The 13,255-nt window shown below is 43.4% G+C and overlaps 1 protein-coding gene across 1 annotated transcript in view; it reads right to left on the reverse strand.

The window, feature by feature from the left end:
* Nucleotides 1-10,057: 10,057 nt before the first annotated feature.
* Nucleotides 10,058-13,255, reverse strand: part of HTR4 (5-hydroxytryptamine receptor 4) — a 79,924-nt gene continuing 76,726 nt past the window's right edge. The window contains exon 6 of the mRNA XM_068148495.1: nucleotides 10,058-12,058. Coding sequence (XP_068004596.1) covers nucleotides 11,971-12,058 — 88 coding nt within the window. The 3' untranslated portion in view covers nucleotides 10,058-11,970. The remainder of the gene's footprint in view (nucleotides 12,059-13,255) is intronic.

The following is a 13,255-nucleotide window of genomic DNA, read 5'->3' on the forward strand; positions in this document are numbered from 1 at the left end:
AAGTGAAGAGAAAAAAAATAAACTCACAGCTGAATTAGCAAAGCAGTGGGTGCTGTATATTTACAAAGCAATATAGGATATGCAGGGGAATATACAGAATTTACAATATTTACAATATATACAAAAATATACAATAAAGTAGCACAGAAATGAGAGTTCCCCCCTGTGCTGAGGGGGTTCCTCACCTCTGCTCCCCCTTCTCTCCCCCTTTCCCCAGAGAGGGTTAGAAAGAGAGAAAAGAGGAAAAAAAGTTAGAAGCAGTTATGTGTTAATTGGAAAGCAGTTAATACAGGCCTTGCAGTTTATCAGTTTCAAGGTCAAGCCTGGCCGAAAGCCCAGAAGCAGCGAGCTGCAAGCCACCGAAGGAGGGGGAAGACAGACTGACCAGAAAAGTGCAGGAATGCCCAGGATACTCTGCTGTACTCCCAGTTCAGAAGGTGCTTCCTCCCAATCTACCAATGAAATTAGTTTAGATCCGTCTTTCGTTTACAAACATCCGACCACAATATTCCCTTTCTTAAGGGGACAGCCTCAAACGGTCACAGTGTGTTCTAAAGCACTTTGTACCGTTGGATTTTATGCTAATAGTGTGTTTGCAATATAAAAAAATAAGTTGTTAATTGTTAGTTCCACTCTTTTAACATAAATCTGCACTTCCTAACTGGGTGAAGGCTGAATTTTCCCTTAAGACAGGCAGGAAGAGGGATGTGTAATTGCTTAGTTACAGCTGTGTCAGTACAGGATCTGTCTGACTCAAGCAGTGAGCTTTCAGGCTGATTCATGCTCACTTGTGAATGCAGATTTTCCATAGCACCAGTAAATACTGCTGCTCTTTGCCCTTAAATACTTGTTTTTATTGTATATAGAAAATGTCTCTGGGTGCCACAGCATCTATAGATACTTTGTGTATGCCCAGAATTTGCAAGTCCAATATGCAAATATAAAAGTGCACAAGTTAGTACTAAACTAGCTGGCTTGTGTACCATTAGTAATGTGCTTTGTGGGGGTGGGAGGCCTTGTAAAGGCTAATTTGCTGTGCTGTTAAGTGTCTGCATGCCTGCCCAGCTGTGACTGCAGGGATGCACCTTTAGATGTGCCTGATCTGTCCTTCATGCCTTTTTTTAAAGCTGCAGTGTTACCAACCCAACAAATGGCAGTTTTCTGATTTCTTGTGGTGAAAGCCACAGAGCAGATTAGTTCATGCCCTTACACAATTTTGCACATCATTGCTAATGATTTTAATTCTTTCACCCTCTGTGTGAGTGTGACTGATGGGAACTTCTATGACATTCAGCTTTGTAGAACTGAAGAGGCAAAACCTCTTCAGTGCAGAAAAGCCAGCATTAGTTTTCTTTGTATCTATCCCTCTGTGGAAGTTCCTGAGGTAATGTGGACCTAGAAATACAGAAGAGGAAGAGAATGATGCCTAATGGAAGCAGGAACAGATTTGGTACTGCAGCATTTTTTTCCACTTGTTTTCTCTACTCTGACTGGAGGAGGAGTTATAAATACCAGATGATGATGTGAATGCTGTTAAATTCACTTCAATGCGGGATCCAAGTTAATGGTTTAGTTCTAACAAATATATTTATCCATAGCTAATATATTCAGTGATGTTCAGACAAAATGTAAATGTGGCCCTTGGTAGAAGTGTTTCAAATAATCTGAGTCATCGAGTCAGTAAATGCTTACCATTTTGATACAGCAAGTACAGGGAAATGTTACTGCAGTTTGAGACTGCTGCACCAGATCTCCATCTGGGATCTCTCACTTTAGCCTTTTAAAGAAGTATTTATACAAATACTGTACTTATTTATAGTCAATATTTCTCTCTGTAAGCAGTTGAACCTTACAGTAGTTTTAACTTCTTAAACATTAGACCCATTTTACATGCAGCAGTAACGAAGTGACTAAATTCATTGTGTCCATCTCCTATGAGAGCTGTGAGTGATGGTGATTGTATTGCAGTTGTGTCGGGGATCTGGCCAGGAAACCTGCTGTTGTCTGAGTTCAGTATCTGAAATTGAGGAAAGGAGCAAAAAAGGTGAAAGGAATCACTTTCCTCATCAACCTTCATAAGTCAGAACAAAAAATCTTTGCTAGTACATGAATGGGTATAGTTTGTGTCAGCAGGAGATGCTGTGCAAACTTTGGGCCTGCCCATTCTCTGGCTTTGGTGTTCTGCGCATCACCGGCATGCACTAAGAACTCCATCAGCTGCCCCTTGACAAGCTGTCCCAGTTGTAAGAGCTGAAAACATCATGATTCGTTTTCCACCATGAAGAACAAAAAGTTACAGCTGCCATTTGAGTTTCTGATTGTGGGTCCCTGAGTCGCTGCACTAGAGGGACTTTATAGTAAAGGCTGGGCTGATGTCAGAGCAAACTTGCTGGTGGGGTGTTGCTTTTAATTTTGTCTCCTGAAGCACCTTCACTCCATTTAACAACTATCTGCAAGAGCAAGGCATCTGAAATGTAACGGGCATGGTCTTAATTCATGCACCCTTCATTCATGTGTGAGGCAGTCCATGGCATTTTTACACTGCACTCCAGCTTTCCCAAGAAGTAACTTCTCCTTTGCAGGACCTGCAGCCTGACTGGTGTGTGGGCTGGAGCTCGCTACTTTGCTTATCTAAGCCAGCTGAGACGGTTGAGCTGGTTTCGGGTTCCTGTTCACTGCGGCGTGGATTCGCAGCCCGTCGTTGCTTGCTTGGCTGGCGGCGGCAACCGCTGGCCCTGAGCGGCGGAGCCTGAGGCGCCCCAAGCGGGCGGCAGGGGGCGCTGCCCGACAAGGTTGCCTGCGCTGGGGCGCAGCGAAGCACCGCCTCTCGCTGCCCACCTCCCTCCTCAGCCCGCCTGCCTCTCCCTGCTGCCCGCGGACCCGGCCTGGGAGGAGAGGAGAGGAGCTGGCGGGTGTGCGGGGTCACGCTATGCGGTGTATAACTGGTTTGGTCACGCTAACTTGTCTTTGTGTAACTGGGCCCCGACTTAAATCCAGGTTCTTGGAAGGCAGGTTCATGTGCAAAGGCTGTTTCAGGAGAACTTTCTGTGTAACGCAGCATCTATGGCAAACATTTTTTTCGACCATTTAGAGGCACCTAAGGCTGAGAATGAAGTCGTTTGTGGCCAGGAATTGTCCTTTTGTTTGTACTTTAAATGGATCTTGTCTTCTTTCTTTTTTCCAGAAACACTTCTGATTTCCTTGTGTGAGATGCGAGTCCTTTTCATGCCAGGGGTTCATAACCTCTTCTTGAGCTAAGATCAGCGAAGAAGAGCTGATATAAATAAATAAACACACTTCTATTAGGGCTTTAAGTAAACCAAGTAGAAATCAATCTCTTCCTTTTCTCTGGTGCTTAAGCAACTCGATTCTCAGAGGTCACAAAAGGTACAACAGACTATATTTAGACATTTAAAAGCACTACATATTATACCATGCTAAATCTCTTGCATGCCACTGAAGGTTTTAGCAATCTCTGAAGATTCAGGAAGTTTGATGTAGTGTCTAGAAAAGGTGATAGTTCATTTATTTTTTTCTAAGTCCTAGGTATATCTCCAAAGGCTCCTATACACCATTTGGAAATCTGTCACCACATTTGCAGAAGTGCTAGGCTTGATAAATACTGGTTTGCAGCTTCTAGTTTAAGAGGTCTTTTGTGTCTGAGCTTTGCCCTGTTTCTCCATTACTTTTTTTTCCTTTTAGGGCAGTCTGTTATTCAATTGCCATGTGAAATCCTGGAGGGCAAGAAAGGGTTGCAATTTGTCTGCATAGTTGTTTAAACTTTCCTTAGGAAGCAGCCCAGATAACTTCTGTCCTGAGTATGTGACAGGCTTCCCTCTTCATGCTGAAGTCCAGTCTGACGCCTCTCTCTCGGCGTCTAGCAGTAAGAGCAGGCTGCTGTCACTGCAAGTAAGATGGCTGAATGAATGATCCTGCTGTTCATCTTTCCACAACAGAGGAAAACTCCAGCTGGGGCTTTTAGCTTTGCTGTGCTCATGTGTGGCAGCTTTGGAATGAACTATGAAATACATTTACAGCCCACTTGACAAACAGGGATATTTGCATCTGGATATCAAAGCAAGTTGTTTGCTGGAGTTCAAAGGCAGCTTTGCAAACATTAAATCTGATATGTAAGGAAAATGCCTAAGTAAACTCTGATATGATTTGTCATTTCTGTCCTCTGCTTCCTTCATGTGCTTTGCATGTGTGTTGCTTCAAGGAAGTAATTAAACAAGAAGGATTATCTTCCCTAGGTCAACTCTAACTGAACAGTCCTTGCTCAGCAATACACTTTTGGGGTGAGCTATAGTTGCATGCCTGTAATGCAGATCCACAAGTCGGGGGGGGAGTCTCTTTTTACAGTTAGTGAAGAGAAAGAAGTGCTTCCAGGGCCTGATTCAGATGACCAATGGCATGTATTGCTCTCCACGAACTGGAAAGTGAGTCTGAGATGACTTGTTTGGTATACGAAAACAGATTAATTGCTCAGGCTGCTGGAAAGGGATTTAGTTCTGATATTCCTGGATCATTGCCTGCCTAAGGCACACCCCATGGCAGCTGGGGGTTCTTGTTTGAGGCATCCCTAATCTTGACTTGGAACAAAACTTCAAGGAAGTGAAGTGTGCTACTTAGGAAGGAAATAAATTTCCCTCTTGTCCTGGAAGACTGAGAAGCCCCCTTCAGAGTATCTCTTGAGTACAGACACCTTGGCAGTACAGCTGTTGTGTAAGGCACAGCAGCTAGCATTGTGCTACCATTCTGTTGTGTTTCAGGGAAGGCACTCAAAGTTTTTCTGGATTCTTTTTTAACAGTTGGTTTCAAGAGCCTTAAAAGATCAATGAAAATCATTTGGAAATCACAGAATTCCATAAATTGTCAAATAATGTGTGCTAAAATAGCATTCAGCTTATCTGCTAAATCTTTGCAATCCTTTAAGTAGTAAGCAGGTGCTTGACAGAATTTCCTAATAGCATAGACAATTTCAGTTCATTTTAAGACCCACTAGTGGAACTCAAAATGTTGGGTAAATTCCAGTTAAATTATATCTGGTTTGTTTCATTTTGTTATTTAATGAGGTGACAGAGTACCTGTGATAATCACAGAGTGTTAGAGGTTGGAAGGGACCTCAAAAGATCATCTAGTCCAATCCCCTAGTCCAATCATCTAGTCCAATCCCCCTAGAGGAAGGGACCTTGAAAAATCATCTAGTCCAACCCCCACTGCTAGAGCAGGACCATAAATATGTGATTATTTTGGATTCAGAAAGAAATAAAAGCTTTTTATTGAATTCATATTCCAGGGGGGGGACCACAACAGATTTATTGCCTTTTGGCATGATAGTACTCAAGAAATCAAATGCAGAGAAAAAGACTGGGTCCTGAGTTACTGAAAGATTTACAGTTGACAGTTTCAGAATGAAAATGCTTTCCTTGGCTTTAGCATTTACAAAGATGGGTGAGGAAGGCTCTTCAGAATGACTCAGAGTCTGCTGCATGCAGGCCTCTGCTCCAAGAAACAATTACTGTACTGGCAGGGCTATGTGTTTTGATCTATGCTAGGAATTAAATGGACACAATTTGGACCCAATTGGTTAGTTCTGTTGCACACTATTAAGTCATGCTGACGCCAATAAATACCTTAAATACCTTTTGATTCTTCTACATCTTTGCTGAGCAGAGCCATTTGAAAGTGCATTCCATTCTAAAAGGCACAGTCCTTTGGTCAGGTGGTCTTTAGGTTGGAGTAGTTTGCTAGTAGTACCTAAGAGAGGTATTTTCAGATGTATAAAAGCATTTAAGTACAACTAATACACTGTTACTGATTATTCATAGGGTTCTCAATCCCATTTAGGGGACAGTAGGAGAAGGTGGGGTAAAATAAAAGCCATTTTGAAGCGTGCCTAAGGCAAAGGTTGGTATCATGTAGCCCTCTCATCTCTCATATTCAGGTTCCAGTGGTTATCTGACACATTTCTGATGTGTTTCCAATGTGTCTTTTGTTATAACAGACTTGTGAAACACCAGAGCCTGCAAAAAGGAAGAGACTCTCTGGGGCCAGGGATTCACACTGCTCAACATCAAAATTACCCAAACAACAGTTTTCATTGCTCATGTGAGCCCAGTTTAACTGCACTCATTGTGCAAGCTACACCAGCATCCCCATGATCCTTGAACCTGGGACTCCTTCAGGTAGGTGTGCCAGGCCAAGGTGTGGGCTGCTATCATAGAATCATAACCAGAAAGTAATTAAGCTTATTATATGGTAGAATCTCTGTAAGTAAATGATGTTTGTATGTGCCCCACGCTCTATTTGTGACTAGAAGTGTGCAGAGAGCAGAGCGCTGAGAGAAGTTCTGAGTGTGCTGAGTTTGTTTTTTTTCCACTCAAGTCCCACAAGTGCTTACTCTGTGCATGGCCTCTTTGAGGAGTACTCTTCTGTAGTGAGGTCAGGGGGATGTTAGCCTTCAAACAAGTTCAATGTGAAAAATGTCGATTGGAGCCACATGGGTGAGAAGTGAATAGGGGATTCTCACACACCTCTATGAACACCCTCTCAGCTCCAACACTGTCGGTCCCTCTGGAAACAGAGGGGCTGCAAGCCTCTTCTCAGCTCTGCTGATACACTGCAACTGGAGTGCAGGCACAAAGGCAATGACTGCAGTCATGCAAATGGGAACTGTTGTCTTGACTTTTAAGCCACTGTGATAAATGTTTCAATTTCTTGCTGTGCTTAGACAGACATCAGATCCTGTGGTAGAAGTAGTTCACAGATTACATTCCTGAGAACTAAAAGGGGTTTGAGAATCAATATTGAGAGTGTTTTTTAATTGCTCTGCTGAGATGCTCTTTATCTTTTTTTTTTTCTTTTCTTCATTGCCATCTCCAAGACTGAAAAGTGAAAGTATACTCAGTGTTGAAAGAACTGTGAGGGATAAATGTGGAAGGGACACTTCCCCATAAGAATGCATTTGACTGCGTGGTGTTTATGAGTATGACCTGGCAGACCTCTTGGGCTGCAGCCATTTCTCCATACATCTTACTAAAGAATACAGCTGCTGACTGCCTCAAGCACCAAGGTTTGCAGAGCATGTATCATCCAGTTATTGCTTCATGTCCCTCCAGACATTCTTGATCATCAGCTAATTAAAGTGTATGGCCTCTCCTGCACTCCTCCTTGTATCTACTGTTTTGTGAGCAGAGCTTCCCATTGGTGATGTGTTTATTATGTCTCTGAATTCTACTTTGCAGCATGACTCTACCTGAGTAAAGTGAAATCAGAGATCTAGGAAGCTGCTCAGTAGAAAGGATGGCTCACCTCATTGTGTTGTGTACCCTGACACTGTCTAGGGCCCACTTACAGTCAGGTGGCCTGCAGTTTTAATGTTAGGCTAGGTTTTCAATCTGCCTTTGGAAGTGGTCAACCTGTTGCTCTGCTTTCCTCTTTCAGCACAAGTAACCTCAATGCATCCTTGGATCTGCTTGTCTGGGTACATGTCCTGCTATCAGATGCCATGCAGGTTCTCAGGAATTCTTCTGGAGCCTAGCAAAATACAGAAATATGGAGATACAACTGTGTTGATAGAAGGCAGTTTAGCAAAGGCCCAGGCAGCCAATTTCTTACTAGCTAGCTGTTCTGCTAGTACATTGCCTCTGGCAAGGAAAAGTGTTATTAGTTCTAATCCAACTAAACTCAGCTACAGCAGCAGGCAATGTGCTTAACACTTCTGAGGCTTACTGCATACAGAACCAAAAAAAAGGTAAAGTGTTCCCAGACCATAAATGTGGTGGTGTGATAATTTGCTGATTATTAGTAGTATATTTATATGAAGAAATAAATACATGGTTATTAGAGTGTGTCTGTGAGAGATGGTGGGAAAGAACTGGAAAGGAAGGAAAAAGCATCTTTTTTCAGTCATATTCACTGGGACACTTTGGGAATTTAGAATAGAATAGAATAGAATAGAATAGAATAGAATAGAATAGAATAGAATAGAATAGAATAGAATAGAATAGAATAGAATAAGCTAGGTTGGAAGAGACCTTCAAGATCATTGTGTCCAACCCATCATCCAACACCATCTACTCAACTAAACCATAGCACCAAGCACCCCATCAAGTCTCCAGAGCAGAGCAGGGCTCTGCAAAACTATATCTCACTCTCCATTTGCAAAGGCCATAGCAGTGACATCTCTCAGTGTAGGTAGTGAGAAATGAGGTGCATGCACCACAGGTATAGGAGAAAGAGGGCTCAGTAGCAGTCAAAGCAAAAGTGCAGAGAAAAAGAGCTGGTGCGTGAGAATGTGGTGCAGGAGGCAGGATTGTTCTGCTAGATAAACATGAGGAACTTGTGTTATAACCCAAGAGCTCATCAGCAACAGGGCCAAATTCTCCCTCACTGCTCTAGCTGTTTGAGCATATTGCAAGGCAGAGGAAAGTCTTATTTAGCAGCATCGTATGTTTCGAGTGAGAGCAGTGCAAGAAATGAGCATGAGCAGGAGTTTACTGCAATGTACACAGAGGATCCTTTATTTTTAGAAACAGCCAATGCATTACACATTATTCATCACAGGCAAAGACTCTGACAGCACTAGCCAAAATGGCCAAGGGGAAGATGAACTCAGAGGCTACGGGACTGCTTTTACCAAAGGCAGTCAAGTGCAGGTCCTTTCCAGAAGACAGCTTCTTTCCCATAGAAATTCTAACATTACTGAAGAGGGACAGTGTCAGTTGCTGGGCCCACAGAAGCATTGCTGGGACCATTGATTATTAGGCAGGAGCTGCCAAGTGGTTCATGACAAGTTTAATGAGTCCAATGATCAATTAGCCAGAGATGACTCAGACCATAGACATTGTTTGGCATTTCATTCAAATACAGCTTGGTAATGGTGTGGGTTTTTTATCCAATCTGACCTCTTGACCATTTTGGCTAGTGAGCTATTGATCCCATTGATAGAGCCTTCTGAACATTGCCCATAAGTAAAATTCAGTGTTAAGAAGTTAATTATAAATTAAGAAGAGAAATATTACTAAAGCACATAAAAATATAGGAGAAACACCTCAAGGACAGCAAAAGAAACAAAGAACATCATCACTATAGCACCCCCATGCTGCTGGTTCTGTATCACTCCTTAAAGTTTCACACCCATATTTTGATGCCTTTCACTGGGGATAGAGAAAAACCTTTCTAGGATTTCTTTAAGAAATTTAATACTTTAGGTGAAACCAAAACAACCTGTTCTGCAGTCTTGTATACCCAAATCTGGACCAAACCCAACAGTGCTGTGAATCGGGACTGAAGCAGCCCTGGATGGACTTTTTCCCCACCAGACTTTCCATCATGGCCTATTTTTTTCACCCACTGCTCTGTTTTGATTTTAACAATGGAGTTGAACTAATGCCAAGTTCATTGGGAAGCACAGCCTCATGAAAACAGGTCATAGTGTCATAGTATCAGTCAGGGTTGGAATGGACCACAAGGATCATCTAGTTCCAACCCCACTCCCATGGGCAGGGACACCCCACACTAGATCAGGCTGGCCAGAGCCTCATCCAGCCTGCTCTTAAACACCTCCAGGGACAGCACCCTAGCCACCTCCCTGGACAACCCATTCCAGGGCTTCACCACTCTCATGGGGAAGAACTTCCTCCTCACATCCAGCCTGAATCTCCCCACCTCCAGCTTCATTCCATTCCCCCTAGTCCTATCACTACCTGAGATCCTGAGAAGTCCTTCCCCAGCCTTCTTGTAGGTCCCCTTCAGATACTGGAAGGCCACAATTAGGTCACCTGGGAGCCTTCTCTTCTTCAGACTGAACAGCCCCAACTCCTTCAGTCTGTCCTCACAGCAGAGCAGCTCCAGCCCTCTGATCATCCTCATGGCCCTTCTCTGGGCACGTTCCAGCACATCCATATCCCTCTTGTAATAGGGGCTCCAGAACTGGATGCAGTACTCCAGGTGGGGTCTCACCAGGGCTGAGTAGAGGGGGAGAATCACCTCCCTTGACCTGCTGGCCACACTTCTCTTGATGCAGCCCAGGATCTGATTGGCTTTCCAGGCTGCAGTGCACACTGAGAGCTCATGTTGAGCTTTTTGTCCACCAGCACCCCCAAGTCTCTCTCCTCAGGGCTGCTTTCCAGCCAGTCACTGCCCAGGTCATTGCTGAGCTGTTCTTAATGATGAACCAGGAACTGGTTCACCCACTCTCATCCTCTCATGACAAGCCACTCAGGTTCTTTCCATCAGCACCTATTGCCTCAGACACCAATAGTTTGTCTCTTTCTTACTGCCAGCAATTTTCTACATTGCTAATTGTCTGGCTGCTTCTAATTAGGGCTGTTTCTGCCCAGTGTCCTCTTGAGCCCTAAAGGAAAATGATATGAAGCTTCATCAGTGACTTTTATGTGGAAGGAGTATTTAGAGAACTCAGACCCCGTGGCAAGGAAGTTGATGGTTCTTATCATGCACAACTGTTGTTTTTTTTCCTACTGAGCAGCATTTTTGTTTGTTCCAAGCAGGGTTTATTTGTTTACAGTAAATACCTGTCACATAGCAACAGAAATATTACTAAATAATAATACATATAATGTTGAGCTCCTCAGTCAAGAAGCTTTTAATGGAAAGAATAAAACCACGTTCCTGATAAAAAACAATAAATAATGTCACCTCTTCTTTTTACATTAAAAATGTCTGTACATGTACAATATAACAAAGGACAGGTTTATTTCCTAGGCTCAGGGTGGCATCTCTGGGTTAGATCTTCATCCAAAAAGGGCAGAGGCTTGGTCCTGCGTATTTCCCACTGCATGACAATTATTTTCCCAGCGTTGCAGAGTCTACAGCCTTTGCCTACCCATTCCATGCAAAAGTGGAAGCAGCTCACAAGGAACATCTCAACATCTACATGCAGGAAGCAGCTCTAAGGACCCAGGTCTTTGCAAACAGAGATGTGCATATGGTGATATTTGAAAGTCTTGGAACATCTTGCCTGGACTGGAAGAGAACAGAAACAAATAGAAAAATAAAGATGGAGAATGTCTGTAGAAGTCCTCTTCCTAATGGAGCTAGGAAAGTGTTTCAGATGGTATATTTTTTAAGATGGCACTTAGTGATCTGTTAGACTGACTCTGTCTCTTAGTCAACCTTTCTTCTTGGTAAGAAAGCCCAAAGTTTGCTCAGATCAGGACAGCACAGGGGTTTGAGGGCCACTGTCTTTTTGCAGTTGGGCTGGATTGAAACAGTGCTTGCAGGGCCTTCTGTTAGCAGTATAGTATCTCTGTGGGTCCCACTCCAGCTTGTCAGGCACTGTGTACACCCTATGAGGCTTCTACCCATGAACCTGGCCAGGAAACACAATAAAAGCATTTACAAAGAAAGCTCTACAGGGTAGGGTGAATCAGCATCTCATGCTGACCTTTCACAGTAACTAACCAAAGGGCAAGCAGCTCTTCTTCTGTGGCTAAAGAAAACACAGTGCTGTTTCTCTCCCTACAGCATCCAGTCGCCTATGAGCAGGATCTTGTGCAGACAAGGCAGGTATTTAGTCTCATGCCATGTTAGGGCTTTAGCCAGAGTTTGTCATCTTTAAGACGATGATGCCACAGGACAGAGAGCTGGCTTGTAGACAGATGGCAGCTGGACAGGAATAACAGAAGTCTCTGCACTGGGTGCTCTGTATCTTTGTGTTTCCTTACATTGATGGAAGTTGGCCCACTCCTGGAGTACAGTTCTGATGCAGTCACAATCCAGCTGTCCTTAACAGATACAGGAAAGTCCCCTCAGCTGTTCTGCTCATGTGCCTTCCCACGCCCCCATCTGTCCCCACGCATGGAGCTGGACATTCCTATGAAGTCAGTGAAGGAGGAGTACCATGACAGTGCAGATGAATGAGTTTTCATAAAATCCTGCTCTCCTTTGGGTTTCCTAAAAGGAATCTATTCCTTCAGCTGAGTCATTCCTCTTACAGGACTGTGGCTAGAAACAGGACTCTTGGGATTCAGGGTCATTGTGGATGGGAAGCTTCTCGTGTTCCTGATGATGCCCATTACGTAAAACAGTGTACCTTGGAGTGGAGAAACACAAAGATTTGTTAGTGCAAGTTAAAAGGACAAGCTTAGGTAAAATATGTTCTTGAAAACCCCAAAGTACATGTTAAGACAGTACATCCTCCAAATATCCAGATCCCACATTAAGCAAATGTGAAGCCCTGCTTTGCTTTGTGACAGGAAACCAAATTTTCAGTTCGATGCAGTCAGAGCAGTCCCTGAAAGCCAGGAAACTGCTGGTTTTATGTCTCTGAAGTGCAGCTGGCAATGAGAGGAAACCACGCCAAAGAACTGAGAAACAGTCATCTGTGGACAGAGTAAGCTGAAGGCACTTCAGTTAATGTCTTCAATGTGAGCATTTGAAGAATTACTTGACACTAGCTTGGGAAGTGAATGCAGTCTGAGGCAAAACCAAGAGGAACATTTCAGGGCATTTCCACTTACAAAACAAAGTAGTCTCTGTCTATTGCAAAGTTTGGTTTAGTGCCAGTTCTAGTGTAGCTTATCAAACCAGTGCTGCTCAGGACTTATATCCTTTGGAGGTATCTTGTCATTGACATACAATTTTTCCAGGCTTTGGGCTAGCTGTGGAACAGCAGAACTCAGATGTAAGGAGTTCCACATTGTCTTACACTGTGCCTCAGCTACCAGCTCATTTCCTGCTGCCTATCTCATCATGGCTTTCTGAGCAGAACTGTTGATTTAGTTTGCTGATGACATGCAGCTCTTTTCCCTAAGTGGTATACAATCCTTGGCAGGAATAAGCAGATCTGAGATGATAGCAAAAATGTTGGCTAACTAGGGTAAACCTGATTTAGCACATCTTTCTAGAATTTCAAATCTAATCACTCTTGTTTGCAACCCCCCCTGAAGGGTACAGAGCAATCCAGGTATCTTCCCTTGGCAGTCTGTTTGATTTAGACTAAAGCTGAACTAAACCATCCTTCAAGTAGGTCTAAAAGCTGCAAAAATGACTGTGAAAACATGTTTTTCCCTAGTCCAAATGCACACTGGGGAAATCAGGTCTCTGTTAAGACTTTCTAAGTCTTTGGAGACATAGATGGATGTGCATGAGCAGATTGGGTGGACCTTCAGTAAGTCTGCAGACGATACTAAATTGGGTAGGAGTGTTGATTTGCTCCAAGGTAGGAAGGCTCTGCAGAGGGATCTGGACAGGCTGGCTGGGCTGAGCTCAGTTATATGAGGTTTAACAA

This window comes from Melanerpes formicivorus, unplaced genomic scaffold, assembly GCF_026170545.1.
Source record: "Melanerpes formicivorus ecotype bairdi unplaced genomic scaffold, bMelFor1.0.p_v2 SCAF_2, whole genome shotgun sequence".
NCBI classification, from domain to species: Eukaryota; Metazoa; Chordata; class Aves; order Piciformes; family Picidae; genus Melanerpes; species Melanerpes formicivorus.